The 19450-nt window shown below is 45.7% G+C and overlaps 1 protein-coding gene across 8 annotated transcripts in view; it reads right to left on the bottom strand.

Annotated features, from left to right (window-relative positions):
• Positions 1-3961: 3961 nt before the first annotated feature.
• The window catches only part of DHX30 (DExH-box helicase 30), a 37655-nt gene continuing 22166 nt past the window's right edge, over positions 3962-19450 (bottom strand). For all 8 annotated transcript variants that reach the window (XM_042474858.1, XM_042474860.1, XM_042474855.1 and 5 more), the window contains 15 exons: positions 18176-18299; positions 17259-17408; positions 16214-16366; positions 13876-14697; positions 13529-13607; positions 12818-12922; positions 12452-12627; positions 11944-12150; positions 10008-10089; positions 9633-9826; positions 9374-9533; positions 7452-7609; positions 6390-6493; positions 6139-6278; positions 3962-4324 (listed from right to left, as the gene is read on the bottom strand). In XM_042474858.1, the coding sequence (XP_042330792.1) occupies positions 4089-4324; positions 6139-6278; positions 6390-6493; positions 7452-7609; positions 9374-9533; positions 9633-9826; positions 10008-10089; positions 11944-12150; positions 12452-12627; positions 12818-12922; positions 13529-13607; positions 13876-14697; positions 16214-16366; positions 17259-17408; positions 18176-18299 (2890 nt within the window). In that variant the 3' untranslated portion in view covers positions 3962-4088. The remainder of the gene's footprint in view (positions 4325-6138; positions 6279-6389; positions 6494-7451; positions 7610-9373; positions 9534-9632; positions 9827-10007; positions 10090-11943; positions 12151-12451; positions 12628-12817; positions 12923-13528; positions 13608-13875; positions 14698-16213; positions 16367-17258; positions 17409-18175; positions 18300-19450) is intronic.

Below are 19450 nucleotides of genomic sequence, written 5' to 3'. Positions count from 1 at the left end.
GGGGGGGGGGGGGGGGCGGCCCAAAGGCCCCCCTATTAAAGGGGGTTGGGGGGGGGGGGGGGGGGAACCCCCCCCCTCCTTTGTTCCTGCGGGGGGGGGGGTCCAGCCCCCCCCGCCCCCCCCCCCCGCTTGGCTACATCCCTGGCTTGTACTTGTGCTACATGGCTGTGTTTCTCCCCATTTGAATTGTCACAGCTCCATCTTGGGTCATCCTTGGAGGCTTGCATTGTTCTCAATTGGGGTGGTCTTTTGGAAGCCAGGGGGCTGCCTTAGCCCCCCCATGAGACTTGGAGCACCGTACTCCTGCCACAAATCTCCCATGCAATAAAGAAATTGTTTGCCCCAAGTTTTGCATGGGCTTTTCACCATGTTTATAACTTCTAACATTTGAAAACCAAGACACATGTGGCCAGCAATATCAGAATGTGGTCAAGATGGCAGGAACGAGGAAGAAGACACAGCCTAGCAGAGGCTGTGGCAGTTTGCTTTTACCTCTACCTTTCCCTTTCCTCTCCTCTCCCACCTCTTTATTCAACAAGGGTCCAAATCACACTGCAGAAATAATCCAGTTTGAGACCGCTTTAACTGCCCTGGCTCAGTGCTAGCGATACAATTCCCAGGATTCCCTAGCACTGAGACACGGCAGTTAAAGCAGTCTCAAACTGGATCATTCCTGCAGTGTGTCTTGGACCTAAATGCAAACTACTTTTGCGCTTTGAATTAAGCTTCAGTTGAAATGTGTGTTCAACAAATGGAATAGATTGTACAATTAATAATTATTTTATCACATAGTTTAGAATTGGAGGCTTTTTTTTCCTAGGCACTTTAGGAACTGTTTGGAAAACTACTATGCTTCAAAGTGTTTTAATAAAAAAATACAGTAAGGACAAAGGGAGAAATTTGGAGAGGGAAAGTCGTATTTTTGTCCCCAATTTTGTTTTACATCAGTTCACTTTAAATATGGAGCATTTCCCAAATGCCTTTATTTTTTTCCCAGACAAGCTTTCAGAGTCTAGTAGACTTTGGTGCCCTGGTTTGCTGTGTGAGGGAGCAGCAGCGGACAAACTGCGCAGCTCCCTTGCGCAGCAAAAAGAACACGCAAAAAGTGGGTCCTTTCTATGGCGCAGTTGTGATGCTGCAAGGCGCCAATGGAGCACTTGCGGCGTCATAAAGACGCCGGGACATGCGGACGCTAGGCATCCGTCACGTCAAAATGACAGTGCCTGAAGGTACAGGGCACCGCCATTTTGACACCCTTGTCACGGGCAAGGGGCGAATCGCATCTGGAAGCGCCGCCCCTCGCACGTAACAACGGCACCCCATAGGGCCCATCTGTCCAGCGCCTTTGTGATATTATCATCATGTCATCCACATAAATTCCCAGCTTATATTGTTTAATACTCTCACCTTGTTTGATGCCTCTCAGTAGGGTTTCTAACACCAAAATAAACAATAAAAGTGAGAGGGGACAACTGTCTTGCACCCTTTTGTATTTAAATAGTTCTTGCTGCCTTGCTGTTTATTAAAATCCGGGCCTTTTGAGCTGAATAAATTGTCTTTATTGCCCAAATAATATTTTCATCAATGTCCATTCTCTTCAATACTTGAAACTAGCAATTCCAGGAAATACTATCAAACACTTTCTCAACCTCTAAAAACAAATCAGAATAAAATACTAAAACAGCCTTTTTGTCATTATGATGTTCCAAGAATTCAATAATGTTAAGGACAGTTCTTACATTATTCCTTAACTGCCTTTTTGGCAATAAAGCCATTCTTGATTCTTGTATTTGGAGAAATATATTCTCTCAATCTGTAGTACAGGCTGAGCCTCCCTTATACTTAAATGCTTCGGACCAGAAGAGTTTTGGATTTCGGAGTTTTTCAGATTTTGGAATACTTGCATATACATAATGACATATCTTGGTGATGGGACCCAAATCTAAATATGAAATTCATACTGTCAGACTGGGTATCTCAGATGCCTTGACTCCATCATCCAAACCAAGATCCCTTCATCTATGGTTTGAAGTTCATCTGGGATTCCTGATGGGAATAATCTAAGATAGCCAAAGCTCTTTTCATGTTACACAGTTATAACACATTGATACGGCTTGAAGTGCCATGGCAGCTTCCTATGGAAATCCTAGGATTTGTAGTTTGATAAGACACAAGAGCTCTCCGGCTGAGAATATCTCAGGGAATTAAAATCCAAGGATTCCATAGGATGTTGCCACAAAAGTTAAAGGCCTAACATTGTGTAGAGACACGCAAGGGAAAACATCTCTATCAAAGCAGGTAAAAGCAAAGAAAGGCTTGATTGGAAATTCAGGCCAAATGTACTCAAACCACTTTCCTCTCCCCACCCAAAAGAAATTGGTGCCCAACAGCTGGAAAAAACAAAACAAAAATGGGGGACTATTTCTTGCTTCTGGGAAGCGCTCGCACACACACACACACACACAACCGCCAGACAACACCAAGAGCCAAGGCAGTGACGACTTTGTCCCTCTTTTTATTGTCTCGACTAGTTCATAAAAAGATCCAGAACCATGTTAACAGTCATGGAAGCATCCCAACATCAGAGTCCCAGACCAGCTCAGAACTGACCCCCGCTTTGGGGTATTTTCCTCCCATGTCCTCCAATGTGTCCCCCACTGTCACAACTTAGGCTCAAAAGAAAACACAAAGGCAGAGAGAAAAAGATAAAGAGTGGGAGGATCACATGAGATGCAAAAACAATGCTGCTGTACATTGCTTGGGGCAGGAACGGGGAGCGCCTACCCTTCTGGACATGGCTAGACAGCACCTCCCATCATCCTCACCACTGGCTAAAGCCCTTTGGAAGGGCAGTCCAGCAATGTCTGCAGAGCGTCTCCTTTGTACTTGCTGCTGCTGCTGTCCTGGTTCTCATAGCCATATTTCTTCACTATGCATGGAAGAGACACAAGGCAATGTTGTAACGGAACAAAAGGGGCTTTGATCCAAATGGCAGTTAACCAAAAGGGGCAGAGAAAAAAGGAGTGGAGTGTTGTGGACTGGAGAAGGTGAGCGTCAGTTTGGAATGGGTGACCATGCGCTTTAAAAATGGATTCACCCATGACAGGAAAGATCAGACTCCTAGACAGGGTTTTCACAGCCTCCACTTCCAACAAAGTAAAGACACAAGAGCTCACAGGGCTTCTGTGTGCTTCCAAAGGACCTTTCTATCCCACATGGTGAGGAGCTCCTTCTGTACCTGGCCTGGAAGGGAGAACGGGGCAATCCTGGAAACAGAGCTGTGCATTTCACCAGCAATAGCAGCATCATCATACTCAAACCTCTCCTTTCCCCCTGGTAATACAGAGAGAGTGAGAGCGGACAAACTCTCCCGTTCCTGACACAGCAAGGTAGCAGCTGTAGGGTGGTGCGACACATGGCATCCTTTGCATTTCAGCTACTGGAACTGGCCTATTTCTGCCCCAGGAAAAGACTAGCTTTGCTAGAACTAACACTGGACTGCTTTTTTGGAATGCACAACCAAAGTCTCCTGCCCCAAATGCACAGTGCCACTTCTCCTCTGGCAGGAGAGGCAACCATGAAGGGTTTCCGCACCCACCAGTCCAACTGGAATGTTGGCACCTACTTGAAGGCTGCCTTAGTGCGCAATCTCTCTCACACCTGTAAAACCTGGTGACACATTCAGATGCAAACAGCCATGGCGCAGCAAGCTCTTCTTCTCCAGGCCAGTAGAAAGAAATCCTGTCCTTCCGTGGAGAACCCGTGGGGTCAGGGCCAACAAGAACAAGGGTAGCGAGCAGACACCATCCATCACATTGTCCTTTGGGGGCTAGGAACAACTGGAATTGGCATCCTTTGCAGCTACGTGTGCGTGGGAGCTGGCGCTTTCTCCGCAACCCCCTGGACAAGCCAATGGCTGACCAACAGGAGGGGGATTCTTCTGGGATGGAGAGAGATGATGTCATAAGGGATAAATAGAACTTTATTTAAATAAACATTTGTCAACAGCTTTTTTTTTTTTTTTTTTTACAAATTACAAGTCCCCATGTCCAGATCCTCAGTGACGGCGGTGGAGGCAAATGTCAGGTCTAGGCCCCAAAGCTGCCAGGAGGCCCTTTGAGTAGATCCACTAGGATGTCCAGGAGTTGGCTGTGCTGGTGGTGGAGATCCCCAGGAATAGCTGCCATTTCGTAGCAAAGGCACGTCTCCACCATCTTGGAGAGCGCCACGCGGAAATCACGCAGAAGCCGGATGGTGTAGGAGTCCCCTTCCAGCACAAGGAGGTCGCTATCGACGAGGGAGACAGTTGCTCGCCAGCCATCATCTTAAAGGGAAAAAAGGAAAAGGAGAAAGTGAGACAGGAATCCCCAAGTAGGACCCAAGAAAGTGCCCTGATCCAGCAGGAAGGATGGGGGAGGAGGCATTTCACATCTACAGCCCTTGCTAGAGGTAGCAGGTCTAGCAAAGTGATGTCCAGGTGAGTGAGAAACCTGAGTCAAAACCTTCCCCATTGTATGTCTGAAGGCATAAACTAGTGTCTCACAATCCTTTGGACCACTGAATGTCAATTTACATAATAATAATTTTCTTTCTTTCCCTTCTCCTCAAGGCAGGGTACAGGATGTTAAAGTATCAACACAATCAAAAACAAATAAACCCAGTTAAAATTTGTTTTTGTGTGCCTTCAAATTGTTTCCAACCTATGGTGACTCTACTGTGGGGTTTTCTTGGCAAGATTTGTTCAGGGGAAGTTTGTCTTTGCCTTCCCCTGAGGTTGAGAGAATGTGACTTATTCAAGTTCACCCAGTGAGTTTCATGATCAAACTGATAATATAACCAAAGGTGCCTATGAAATAGTTTGGGTTACGGGAAATTCTCCAGAGGAACAGCATGATAGATCTGAGAGGGATGTTGTTAAGTCTCATTTTAGGGGTTGGCGCGAGAAGTGGGATACCAAATAAATAACTCAAGAGCCAACATTTGGCCTGTAAGAGGCATATCTTGTTAAGGCTGCTGTAGATCAGTAGTCCTTTTGGCCCTTTATAAAGACAGATGTCAAAAACAGAGTCTCATGATGTGTTAAAAAAAAAAAGAAAGAAAAGAAAGGTATTACTTTTCAAACAAGCCCAATGTGTTTAATCCAAAAAAGATTTGTGTGTCCTTTTCCAGGGGTTGTTAAAAGGTGGCCCAGTCTTGCGGCTGTGAGAGTTTAGCGCATACCATGCAGCTGCGGACAAGTCTACATAGGGACCACCAAACGCAGTGTGAAAACAAGAATCAAGGAACATGAGAGACACTGCAGACTGGGCCAGCCAGAAAAATCAGCAGTAGCAGAACATGCCACTAACCATCCTGGGCATAAAATACTGTTTGAAAACACCGACGTTCTGGACCATGCCAACCACTTCCATGTCAGGATGCACAGGGAAGCCATTGAGATCCACAAACATCTGGATAATTTCAACTGGAAAGAAGAAACCCTTAAAGTGAACAAAATTTGGCTACTAGTCCCGAGGAATAGCAAAATAAGGACTCAGCAAATGCAAATGGGAAACCATTTAGAGTCAGGGGCTTTCCCAGCAGATAATGATCACCAATTAGCAGACACTAATCCTCATTTGCATTAGCCTCCCAGCCTGAGGCCAGCCATCAGCACAGATCAATCCACATGCAAATCACTCCTGCCTTCCCAGGCTCAAACAGTATATATACACCTAACTTTTTCCAGGCAAAGCATTCTCTGAAGATGCCAGCCACAGATGCTGGCGAAATGTCAGGAAGAAAATTTTTTCTAGAACATGGCCACAGAGCCCGAAAACCCCCCACAAAAAACCAATTTTTTATTTTTAAAAGCCAAAATGACTATCCTATTGTGCTTTGGACACATTGCGAGACAACCTGACCCGCTAGAAAACATAGTAATGCTGAGAAAAGGGGAAGGCAGTAGGAAAGAGGGAGACCACATTACATTTGGATAGATTTAATCAAGGGTGCCTTGGATGCCCCAAGTTAGCAAGACTTGTGGATGGTCCAGGACTCACTCATAAGTCAAGCCAACTTGAGAGGGCAGTATTATTGGGTGTTTCCAGTCCCTTCCGTAACATTTAACAAAGCAGGCAGGCAGAGGTCCTCACTTACCACGCACGTGGATGTCTGTGTCCGTCATGAGCAGCACAGCCAGTGGGTGCACCTGAGATGAGTCACGCACAAACACCCCTCCATTGGATTTGACTGCCATGAAATATGTTAGCCAGCGACTGTACAGCTTTGAGGCCTCCCTACAGGGAGAAAGAAAGACCAATCTGACACCTGAGGCACCGCTCCCATCCCCTTTTTCCTGCCAAACAAGACCAGTAGAGCTGAACCATCCCTGGACTTGGCCCACTCACCTGTTGATTGTTGACTTGTGCAGAAGAACAGTGCCAGCCTTGGTCCGGTATGTGTAGCTATTGGGCTTGAACTTGCCCTGTCTGGTCACTTTGCCTTGCCTCACCTGGGAAGAAAATGGGCAAATGGATTTATGATCAAGACTGGCTGAGGGGATCCCACAGAAAATAAGGACAAGGCATAGATTTGTGTACTGAAAACAAGGACCAGGCACACATTTGATGCTGAAAGAGAAAAGGAAAAGCAAACATCTCCAACATGGCATGACAACAGAGACCTGTATAGAGAAGAGACCACTGGAAATTCACTGGTGACCCCTACAAATTTAGGGTGCTTCTCACTGGCACCCGAGATTCACCAACAAACTCGCCTACAAGGGAAGAGTGCTCTACTTCTGGGGAAGGGATATTACTTAGTGCAAGGGGTAGAAAACAGGCATTAGGGGGCTCCATTATCATCACAGAAGTAAAAACTTCCCCAAATTCTTTTTGAATATGTTTTTACTCTCAGCCTATGTATATGGGGGTAATTTCACCAATTTTGGAGCCCTCTCTAACCCAGGAGAGCCTTTTTTTTTTTCAAACAGGAAGACTAGGAAGCCAACTTCTGGGTCACTTTTTGTTGGAAAATAGCTTCTCTTGGGCCTAAAATAGTCAGGGTGGGAAAACAAGGTGAAATTGTTTTCAATGGCTCTTAAGGCATTTTGGGTGACAATTATTTTCCAATAAAAGTTTTGGGCCATGGGGGTTTGAAAATTGTCCTGGAGGCCACATGGGTCACATTTTCTCTCTCTTAGTGGGATAGGAAAAAGCTTCCTCTGTGATACCCTTGGAAAAGACAACCACACCAGTTTGCCTGTCTCCAGATACTACACTGAAACTTGGTACATTGGCAGAAGCCTACATCCCAAGGAGTAAGTAGTATCACTCCCTAAAAGGTAGGATGGGAAGACATGGGCTTATCCTGCCTAACCCAATGCTCACAGCAATAGAGGAGTATCCTTTAGGGGCCTACTCACCACAGGCAAGCTTCCCCTCTTTGCTCCATGGAAAGGATGCTCTTACCTGGATGAGGTTGGGATACAGCCCAGCCATAAGAACACCCTTCACCAGCTCCTCCTCCTCACTGTACTGGTTGCACACCGATGATGGCAAGAGGCAGTCCGAGGGAGTTGGCACCAGGTAGGCCTCATAGAGGTTTTCTGAGAACTGCTTCACCAGCCCTGTGGGGCAGAGGGAGGGCTGAGAGAAAGAGCACTCCAACACTCCAAGCACAATGGATACAAGCTACAGGAAAAGAGATTCCACCTTAACATTAGGAGGAACTTCCTGACAGTAAGGGTTGTTCGGCAGTGGAACACACTCCCTCAGAGAATAGTGGAGTCACCCTCCTTGGAGGTCTTTAAACAGAGGCTTGATGGCCACCTGTCACAAGGAGGGCTTTGAGAGTTCCTGCATGGCAGAATGGGGTTGGACTGGATGGCCCTTGGGGTCTCTTCCAACTCTAGGATTCTATGATTTACAATAGCTAGGGCCTCCCTCATTTCTCAGAGTCAGGAAAGAGCTGGGAGGAAGGCAGGTCACCTAAAGCAGTAGAAGGAAGCTGCAAAAAAGGCTCTTTGTGAGGTTGTTCTGCAAACCAGGGAGACACAAGCTGCTACCATTCCCTTTCTTTCCACACTTGCTGGTTTCTGCCACAAATCTGAACCCAAGTCTCCAATTTTCACATCAGGAGGAGGCAGCAGTTTTTCAGGGCCAAAAAGAGAAAAAGAGAAGGACACACTCCAGGCAAACCAAGCATCTAGGTAAGTTGTCACTTAACCCCAAGGGCTGTCTAATACAGGGCTACTCAAAGTGGTGGTGTGTGGACCCAGTGATGGTCCATAAGCTTTTGGCTGCTGGTCTGTGGAAAATTTTCAGGAAACGAAACTGGGCTGACTGCTGGATAGAAATATGGTGCCAGTCCCACGCACACTGCAAGTGAAACATTTCTAGAAACATTCCCCCATAAAAAAAATTCCTAAGGGCCTCCCACCTCTTCCGTGGCCATGAGGATGGGCTAATGGGGTTTTAGCTGTTTTAACTGTTTGTTATTCTTATTGTATAATTGTATGGTGTGTTTATTTTTTAATCTATTGTATGTTTATGCATAATGTATGTAAACCGCCCTGATCTGGGGAAGGCGCGGTATATAAATAAAACTTTTATTTATTATTATTTAGTACCTTACTTCAAACAGTCTACAACTCTAAAATCCCAACAAAATAATTATTTCATCTTCCATGCTTTAAAAAGAGAACTACAACAGGTGTCTTAATGCTGTTGAAATCATTTGTGTGCTCTGAACAAAGCCACTAAATGTAAACCAGAATTCTGAAAGTACTCCAATATTCTCCAATTTATAACATGAAGTAAAATCCCACAATAGAGAACACATTACTCTTCCTCTCACAAGGAACACTGTGGAAACTTATTAAAGCAAGATGAGCCAAAGACTTGAATTTTGGCAGGGGAAATCTGAGAAGTTCTGCCACAAATGGAAGAATGGTTCAACCTTGCAAATACCTGTCTGTGGAAACAAAGCCTGCTGACTCCCCCAGTATTTAGAGCCATGATGAAAGGCTACTGGGCCACAGGCTGGATTTTGCTGCCGAATTTATAGCACCAATATTTTGTTCTGTCACTGTTAACTGAGGTGGGACTTTCCAGGTGTTGTTGCACTGCCACTCCCATCAGCCCTAGCCAGCACTGCTAATGCTGATGAGGAATGCTGGGAGCTGTGGTTCAAAAACAAGTGTGAGGATACATGATTCCCAGCTGGGTTATAAACTATCATAGTCAAAATAATCCATCCCACAAGTTGCCCACTTTAGAAATGACAGCCCCAAATCTTCACAAAAGTGGAAGGCTCTGAATTCAGCAATGGACTGTGCGAGCTTCCTACTCTATGGCAAGTATGACACCTGTTCCCTTTCTGCAAGACTCACCATTAATAAAACGCAGGCTGGGCGCATAGAGAAGATAATCCTGCAGGTAGTTGTCGCGGGCACGGCTGTCTCTGCGCCGGAGCACATCCTCCCATCCTGCTACTGCCCGCACAAAGGCCAGGTGGTCGCTGCCACTCTCTCGGCTCAGAATAGCTTTGGCCTAGAGAATACAGAGGAGTCTGTTTAGACACCCAGAAGACCCTCTCTCACCCATCCTTGTTTCCGTCTGCCAAGCATCTGTCTTGACGGCGCATCTCACCTTGTCTACCTCTGTACGGTTCTGCAGGCTGCTGCTGAACGGATCCCGTGTGAGGCAGGAGACAATAACCAGGAGCGGATGGATGCAGCGGTAGATGGAAGCCAAAACGATGGCCTTGGCCAGCCTGGGGTCTGTGGAGATCTGTGCCAGGCGCTTGCCCAGGGTGGTCAAAGCCTCTCTGTGGTCTAGCACACCTGCAAGGGCCTCAGGGTCAGCAAAGGCATGCTTGGGAGGGAAAGTCTACAGTCTACAGCAGAGGAAAGGGAGTATCACTCTCCCTATCGGCCACACACCTTCAGTAGCCATAAAGACCCACAGAGTAGCCCTGGTCTGCCTGCACCTGCAACCTGAGCCTCCCACTCTCCCATCACTCACCAATCTCTTGTAAAAGGATCACTGCTTCATCCACAGCTTTGATGTCTGGACTGTCCAGGGCTTTGGAGAGGAATTCAACAGCCTATGACCAAAAACCGCACACATGTAAAAATCTCAGAAATTGCAAATTTTGAAAAAGAAAAATGGAAAAATACTATTTCTCATGAAGAAGAATGAGGAATTTTTCAGAAAAATTGGGGGAAAAGTGATATTAGTACCCTTCACAGACTGAAAGTTACTTTGTGATTTAGGAACATAAAATGTATTTTGTATAATTTGATTTGGTATATTAAAAGTATAAATAAATAAAAGTATTTATTTAGATAGTTTACTTTTTAATTTTTTAAAATACTTTTTGTTATAAATGAAGATTCAGGGCAATAACAGCGAGGAACACCCTGAAAAGTAATAATGAACCTTTTTGGGTTTGGCCTTTTATGAGGAGCTACCAAAATAACCCAGTAAAAACACAAGCCATCAACATAAGGACAATGAAGAAAGTTATTTTGTCTCCTCTAGTCCTTCATAGTGTCAAGCAGGCATACTGCATTCATTTCCATAAAAAGATTTAAGAAAAACAAGACAAGATGTGAGACTGCAATGATCTAATACTGTACATGGCAGCTAATGTGGTGTAGCAATTTGACTGTGGCACTATGATTCTGGGAGAACAGGGTTCAAATTCTGGCTCAGCCATGGAAACCCACTGGGCGACTGTAGGCAAGTCACTCTCTCAGCTTCAAAAGGAAGGCAATGGCAAACCTTCTTTGAATAAATTTTGCTGAGACTTCATCTTAGGGTTGCTCTAAGTGAGAAACCTGAAGGCACAGAACAATACTGTGCATAGCCTTATGAAAAAATCTTCATCTTATAGTGTTCAGAAATTATTTGGGAGAGCAAATAAATGACTTTCTTGTCTTAAAATACATTATTTGCTACTGTAAAAGAAAACATTTCACAATCCATTTCCTTTAATTTTTCTGGGAGAAAAAGTTTTAAGGGGGGAAAAGGGGGGGGGAGAAGCTGTCCCCGCTCAACATTTTCATGGTTTTTACCCCTGGCCTTTGCACCTTTCTGCATGATCACCACCATAAGGGGAGTCCTACACTGCCACTAAAGAAACACAGGGAAGGAGCTTTCTCAGTATCTTCCAGGTATAGTTTTGGTTCTGTTAGAGAAGAGTACCATTACCAAGGTTTAGATCACATGGACCTAACTGTCCCAACTGCTCAGCAATGGCTTCTAGATGCAATCTTAAAGCTTGATACCAGTACAATCACCTCATCATGCTTCTATGCTGGCAGCTTATGAAACCTAAAGATGGCCAATCTTTTTTTTTTTTTGGGGGGGGTAGGAAAGAGTGTGCAATCATGCTTATATACCCCAGGCACTACTGGCAACACAGCTACAAACAATGACCAGCAAACTATGCATCAAATTATTTAATAACTAAGGTCAAACAAATCTAAACATGAGATGGATTATCAATATCATTGGCTGATAGAAGTGGGCTGATAGGCAAAAACATCTCTTTTTTTGTTTGGTTTTGTTTGATCTGACTGTTAAATCTTCTGATGTATGTTTGCTGCTTGCAAATTGGGGTTGTTTAGAAGACTGATATGCCTGGACTGCATCACCAGGTAACCACTTTACTACATGCACAATCCTGGGCAGAGATAAACATGGAAGAGGAGAAGGCTGGGATCCAAGGCACAAGCCTGTCCTTCCCACAGACAGTTGTATTTTGATTTGAGTACATGAGTCTTTTGACAACTAGACAAAAAACTGAGGTCTACCATGGGAGAACCCTGGTCTAAGTACACCCTGAGGCCCCCAGGCAACCCACAAGAACCAGTTGGAGAGACAAAGGCAGTGAAGAGGAGCCCAGCAAATTTTACAGCCACCTCAGAGAAAGATGTGTGCATGTTCCACCTACCGTCTTCTCTGGCATGTGGATCTTGGCCTGAACCACCAGGTTCTCCAGTGGGGTGCGGAGTATTTCAGGCACTTGGAAGGTGGGCATCCTGTCCAAGCGACTGCGGGGGAAAAGGTGGTAGGCAAAGCCTGTCTGGCAGCGTCCAGCACGTCCTCGCCTCTGGATGACGTTTGACTTGGATACCCATACCGTCTCTAGACACGACACCTGGGGATAAAAAAAGAAGTTACAATCTCATCTGGCATGTGGATTGGCTGAGATGAAACTCATACTGGCTCTAGTGCCAACGAGTGTCAAAAAAACACTTCTGTAGAGAACAGTGCTCCAACCTAACAGCAGAACACGAAATACTGGATCCTAGGTTGTCCCAGAGACATAAATGAGATGGTGCCGTGTAAAATGCAAACTCTTCCTCACCACATATGCAGTCCCAAAGTGCAGATGCAACCCAACATTCACACAGCACAGTACTGGAGAAAGAGTTTCTGAGCAAGAGGAGGAAGCCCACCTTGGTCTTGAGATCATAGCGCTCTTCCTTGTGAGTCCCACTGTCAACAACATGCACAATGTCGTTGATGGTGATGGAGGTCTCGGCAATGTTGGTGGCCAGGACAACCTTTCGCACCCCAGGAGGTGGACGTGGGAAGATGTTCTGTTGGTCCATCATGGGGATGTTGGAATGAACTAATGGGGGAGAAGGAGTTCAATAAGGAGGGAGAAGAGACTGTCATCATCTTCTCCCATCTTCAGTGGGTGGGGCATCAATATATCTTGAGTGAGGCCTTCCTTGAGGCAGCTGGGCTGAATATTTCACTGTCTTCTTTCTGCACAGGCATCCACCCCACCCTAAGGAAAATAATAGCAGCCTCCTGACCTGGTAAGACAAGATAACGGCTGTTGTGAGATCCCAGACTCTCCAGGAGACGCTGCTGTACTCCTTTGATCTCCTGCCAGCCAGGAAGGAAGCAGAGGATCCCACCTGCAACACAGAAGAAAAGGAAGCTGCAGCTTTATTCTTATCTTCCTTCACATGGATTGCTCAGAGTGGCAAGCAAAGAGTGCTCATGGGGGTCTTCCAGAATGGCACTAGTCAGAGAAAGCTGTGCTTCAGAAAGGTAATTGAACTTGTGGCTGCCTCTGGGCTTTGTTCCTGATTCAGAGAAAGGTCTAACTTCCCAGAAAGCCAGTGGCAGAGAGAGGGCTTCTAAGGTATTTCTTCTGGCCCACAAGCTCCTGCTTGGAACTTTACAACTGTAAGGTTTCCAGAGCTCTTCACCTTCCCTGCTGACTTCTGGTTAAGGTTAAAGCTACTGTACAAGAATTTAGCTGGCTCTTACTCAATTCTTCCCTTCTCCTGCTCATATGGAGAAAGTGCATCACCACCACTTCAAAACTTTGTCCCCTTTGCATTTTCCCCACTAGTTTGGATTGGTTGTTATCAGACCCTTCTGTCCTAAATGAAATTTTAAATTGGGAAAACAGACACAGTTACAGACTCTGCCTCCTTCTGTTTGTGAATCAGTGAAGCCCACTGACCCATTGAAGCAGAAGAGGAAGATGGGAACAACAGGAGGCCAACATGTACCTGGTTCTCCATGGGCATCAATCTGAAGGATGAGATCAGTGATCAGCTCAAGGTCTAGGACACACTCCTCATCTGATTGCTGAGGGAGAAATGAAGAGGAGCAAAGATTTGGTTCAGTAACCAGGAACTGAAGCCCTGGAGAGAGACTGACCACCCTGGAGCAGTGAGAACTCCAGAAGGCTGGTCTACTACTGTAGGGAAGAATGTGAGGAGACTGCAGGACAGCAGGAGTAAATTCTGTAAGAATTTCTTACAGCAGTTATTACATTTTCTTAAGCAGACAGCTCAGAACAGTGGAAGGAGAGAGAAAGAGACAGACAAATGAGGTGAATGTGCCCTAAGCTCACCTTGATCTCGTAGTGCCGGTGTCTGTGACGCCCCAGCATGTTCATGATCTCTTCCAGGTAGTATTCCTTGACCGGATACATGAAGCCTGGCACCTTGACCACAGGGCAATCCCCAAAGTACTGTGAGAAGCGCTGGTTGTCCCCTGTGGCGCTCATCAGCACCAGCCGGAGGTTGGGGTTTTGCTTTTGGATGCCCTTCAGCAGGATCAACAGGAAGTCTGTGTTGACGTCCCGCTCATGGACTTCGTCCACGATGACATGGCTGACCCCCTCCAGCCGGGGGTTTCCCTGCAGTTTCCGCAGAAGGATGCCCACTGTGCAGAAGAGCAGGGCCCCTCCCCGGGCAGGCGGCTTGCTCTCCAGCCGCACTTGGTAGCCCACGTTCTTCCTCATGTTAGAGCCCAGCTCCTGAGCCACCCGCTGGGCCACAGAGATGGCACTGATTCGCCGGGGCTGGGTGATGATCATATTGCACTGGGCCCCACGCCCATCCAGGATGTAGTGTTCCAGCATTAGCTGGGGGATGCGGGTGGTCTTCCCACAGCCTGTGTCCCCAGCTACCACCACCACAGGGTTCTGCTCAATGGCAGAGAGAATTGCTTCCCGATGGGAATCCACAGGCAGGGAGTGACCCTCTGGCCAAGAGGAGCCTCTCCGCCTCCACAGTGCCAGGAGGTTCTGGCTGAGGCGCACTTCTTCTGACTCGGACATGGGGATGTAAGTCTTGCCTGTGATGGAATCGCTGAGGGACCCCGACTCCTTGCTCAGGTTCATCATGTCGTCCGCCAGCCGTGGTCTGGATTCTCGAGTGTCCACTGGGAACTGGGAAGGAGCAGAAAGTCAGCCAAGAATTTCTCCTTGGTGCTATGCCTCTGCCATGGACTTACATGTGTCACAAGTATTCCCATGGGTACAAAGGTTCTTTGGGACTGACTTAATGCCAGAGAAATAATTAAAAGTGCAAAGGGGAGACTGCCAAAGTCTCTAACAGTTTAAACAAAGAAAAAGCAAGGGTCTTCTCAGTGGCTGCCCTCTAGGCTCGGGAACTGTTTTAGGGGGGAGGCTAGAATGTTCTCCTCTCTGCTGTCCTTCCATTACCAGGTGAGGATTTTAAAAATCTGACAGGTTTTAGAACTGAATGTTTTAAAGGAAAGAGCTTATAAGAGAATGCTATACTGTTTTAATTGTACTGTTCTGAACTACTTCTATTGTTTTCAGTGCAAGGTTTTGATTGTTTCAGTATTGTTAATGACCTAGTTCTATTATAATGCTGATCATTTGCATATTTTAAACTATACTATAATCTATTTGATTTGCAATTTGAGTCCAGGTTTTAAGGATAAGGCAGGGTTTGAATAAAGCTAATCTCATCATCATCCAGTCCTCATTTTCAGTGGAAGTGTTATGTTTAAATGCTGTACAGTGCGCCCTTTGTTTACGCGGGGATCTGTTCCAGACTCCCCCGCACAAAACAAATAATGCCTATGCTCAAGCCAGATTTAAATTAATGGGGCTTGTGCACACGGCAGTGTGCACCCCATTTGTCCCTATGGGATGTGCTGCCCCTTCCTCCCCGCACGGCTTTCAGCATATCCTGAAAGCCGCGTAAAGTGCACTTGCGTATGACATGGGCGAGTGCACTGGCTATAAACTACTTCATCACTCTTGGCTGACAAGCACCTTGGTCAAAGGTCTGCAAGAAGGAGAACGTCTGTAAAGGCAGTGCAGAAGCTGAAACAGATGACTTTAGAAGGTCCGTACACTAAGCACCAGGAGAGTAAATTTACTGGACTAAATTCAGAGGTATGAAGCTACCATCACCGCATGCAAACCTCTTTGACGCCTAGCCAGCCCCTTCATCCTTCCTAATTCTGCCTCCTTGTTCTTAAACAGGCTTCCTGATCTCCCCAAGATCTTCACAGCCTTTCCTTTCCCAGGGGACTGTAGAGAAGTGTTTCTCCCATCCAAAATGTGGATTCCAAAATGACATTTTACTTCATAGACAGAATTCATACTACTAAACAGTATTGTTAATATATTTATCCTAGGCAGATTTGTGAATGTTTTGTAAACATTTTATGGCAACACCATACCTCAGCAAATTATATGACAGAGATACTGTAAAGCAAACAAGTCAATTTAACCAAATTTAAGACTGCTCCAACAGTTTTCCTATAGTGGGGGCATAAGAAATACAACAATCTTCTGCCCCTCTCCCCATAACCCACATTCATTCATCCTTTGGATTTGCACATATGCATAAACCCCCTTTGGCTTGTTTCACTTGGAAATTCAAGCCGCTCCACCCAACACAATCTCTAACACAAGAAAGACTTACATGGTTCAAGTAGTTCTCTATCTTGCGTAGTGTAGCCTCAGGGACTTTGATGTGGCAGGGCTTCCTTTGGTTCTCACCCAGCTCCCGGAGGGAAGTCATGTTATACATGGCATGGCTCAGAGGATTATTGTTCTTGTCTACCAAACCAAGACTCTGTAAAGGGGAAAGAGCAGAGTTAGGTCGGAGGACAAGCAAGGGATGGAGAAAGGCACTTAATAGATACCATGTTGACCATAGCCCTTCCCATATCAGGCTGCCCAAAATTTGAGATCCTCAGCAGAGGCCCTCTTAGATGTCCTGCTACCTCATGAGGAGTACATGTGACAGGGACTTTCTGTGCAGAGGCAGCTCACCTGTGCAATTCCCTCAGCAGCAGTCAAGCTATCTCCATCCCCTCTTGAGTTCTTAAAATGTAGCTAAGACTGTGATATTTTGTATAACCTCTGGTCCTTATTACTAGGGTGGCTGCTCTAGCAACTTCAACTACCTGCAATTCTAAAACTGTTTTTAAAGAAAAGTTGTGGTTTGTTTTCAATTGTTTGTATAGTGGACCCTTGGTATCCACTAGGATTTCGTTCTAGGTCCCCTGAGAATACCAAAATCTGTGGCTGCTCAAGTCCCATTAAATGAAATGGCAAAATCAATGTTTTTGGAATTTATATTTTAAAAAAATATTTTCAAGATGGAGACAGTTGAATCAGTGGATAATGAATCCATATATTTATATTTCTTTCCTCTGCTGTATGTTACCTGGGGCCTCCTGATGAGTTAGGAAGCAAATACAGGCAAACATCAAGCAGCTGCACATTTTTAGCTCTCTCACCACATCACCTTGGAGATCCCAAGAAAGCCCCTGCTTTGGACACAGTGCAGAAAGGGTGGTTGGGGAAGAGTAATATGAAAATAATGGGCACAAATGGGGCCTGCAGGAGAATGGTAAGTTTTTACCTGCCCAAATGAGAGATGGGGAAGGGACAGAGAGGAGAATTCAAAGATGGCCCCTGACAACTGAGTGATAGGGTTTTGGGAAAAGCTAGCTTTTTACCTTCAGCTTCTGACAGGCCAGAGCAGCTGCTTTGTTTTCCGCCTCCACCTTACGGCGCCCCTTGGCAGCAAATGTCATGGGGCAGGGCCAGCGCAGTGTCAGCTTGCAGATCTTCGTCTTGGTGCCCACAGTCCGGAACTGCATGTACTCCTAAAGACAAAGGAAAGGTCAACAGAAAGCCCCTGTAGTGTCCCAATAGTCAGACAATCTCATGTCATCAAACAACTGGGTTGAAGTAGGTCTCGCTAGGGGAGAACACTGCATTGGTGAGGGGCCACAGCTAAAAAGGCCTTCTCGTTCACAGCTAAAAAAGCCTTGTGGCTATCTTCCAAGCTTTTTTCAGAGGAAGGCCTCAAATTCTGACCTTTAGATCTAGGTAGCCTAGTAATGAGAGATGTATTGTGTCAAGTATTGGGGCCTTGAAGCATTTACAGGTAAAATTGCTCAAAAAAGTGTGTGTTGATTTCTGTGTATTTGTGGTTGTGTACATTTTACACTGTATTGATGTACATTGCTTTGAAATATTTGGACATAAGCTGCATATAAATATTTGCAAATAAATGCATAATAAAACCTGCACTTTGACTTGGATCCAGAGAGACACTGACAGATGGGGCTGCATGACAAGAAAATGTGTTCTGTCTTCAATCCTTCTGGTTCCTATATCATCTGTTCAGCACTAGGTTTGTTTGCACATGAACATATCTTCTCTCCTTTTCCATACTTCTGGCTACTCCAGTTCAAATTCATTACATATACCACCTTAAGAAGAACTATTCTTCTATTCTGCTCAGTGCCAGTCCTGCTCTTAAATCCCTGTGCTGGTTGGATGCTTTAAGAATTCTCTTTTCCTCCCTACAAATGATTTGCCTTGATCAAGTCAGTAGATAAGGTGATCCATGTGTGCAACAACTCACCTTGACTGTAGACGAGGAAGTGGCAATCTGGATCACCTGAGCCAGGAGGTTTTTGGGAAGGGGAAACTGGGTCAGAGCCCGAAGGGCTGTGCTGTCATCTGTCATTTCAAGAGAGAAGCCATCCCTACAAGAGAAGAGAATAACATACAGAATTACATACATGGAGAATTATTATTGGCCTAGAACAACCAATAGCTTAATCGTATGCACAGCTGCATAGAGAAATTATGCTCCTGCTTTATTACTGGCAGCTCAGTTGGAGTTGGGGGTCCGTGTACACGCAAGAGGCCATATCTTGAGGACAGGTTTGGAATGCTGGATAATAGATGCATGGGGACAGAGAAATGTAAGTGGGAGACAAGGACAGGAAATGAAACTACAGGCCCTTTTTCCATGAGCAGCCATACTTGCTCCTACCCGAGTTGCAAGGCAGAAACGGTCTTATTGTTTTTCCTGTTTCTCTTTCTAGTCATCAGGACTAGACCGCTGTTGGCTTAAAAAGTAAGAGGTGAGCTGACATTGCTAAAACAAGGTTGTGTGGGGACACACATCTCAGCAACACTGGTGCCAGATGAAGATCACTAGAAAGACAACCTAGCAGGTGTCACTTGCTACCAAAAGCAAGGCTGTTAAGGGCTCTTAACTGTTTGCATCACAGTGGCTTACAGAACGTCCATGATATTCTAGAACACCGCCATTATTATTCAGCACCTGCAGACCTCATTCAGTAACAGTGGGATTATCTCGAGGTGAAGGTTGCATTAGCAGACAGCAATGCAGAGTAGCCGGCTAAACTCGCAGTGATATAGAACATAAGAAGCTGCCTTCTATCAAGTCAAACCACTAGTCCATTTAGCCCAAGAGAATCAATTCTGACTGGCGGTAGTAGCTCCTTATGATTTCAGGCAGGATTCTTTCCTAGCTTTGAAATGGTATTTCTTGGTGGTTTCTTACACAAACATTAAGGCCTCACTCTGCTCAGCTTCTGCAAGCAAATGAGATTGGGTATATTTGGGTTGGACTTGATTCCCTGAGTTTCAGTTTGGGAAGAGAACTAATTCTTATTCTATGCAAGGAGGCACAATCTGTGTCCCTTCCTCATCCCTCCACTACCAGAGAGGGTTGCACAGCAGGTTGAGAAGGAACACAAGAAAGCAAACACACTAAAGCAGGGGTGGGGAATAGGAGGTCCTAAGCCCAGGAGAGGTCTTCATTTCTCAAGAAAAGAGGACACTGCTGGGCCTAAACCAACACAGAGATGGTGAAAAATGTAGT

The sequence above is a fragment of the Sceloporus undulatus genome, chromosome 6 (assembly GCF_019175285.1).
Source record: "Sceloporus undulatus isolate JIND9_A2432 ecotype Alabama chromosome 6, SceUnd_v1.1, whole genome shotgun sequence".
NCBI classification, from domain to species: Eukaryota; Metazoa; Chordata; class Lepidosauria; order Squamata; family Phrynosomatidae; genus Sceloporus; species Sceloporus undulatus.
The sequence above is the reverse complement of the archived record's forward strand: the minus strand, read 5'-3'. Positions and strand labels throughout refer to the sequence as shown.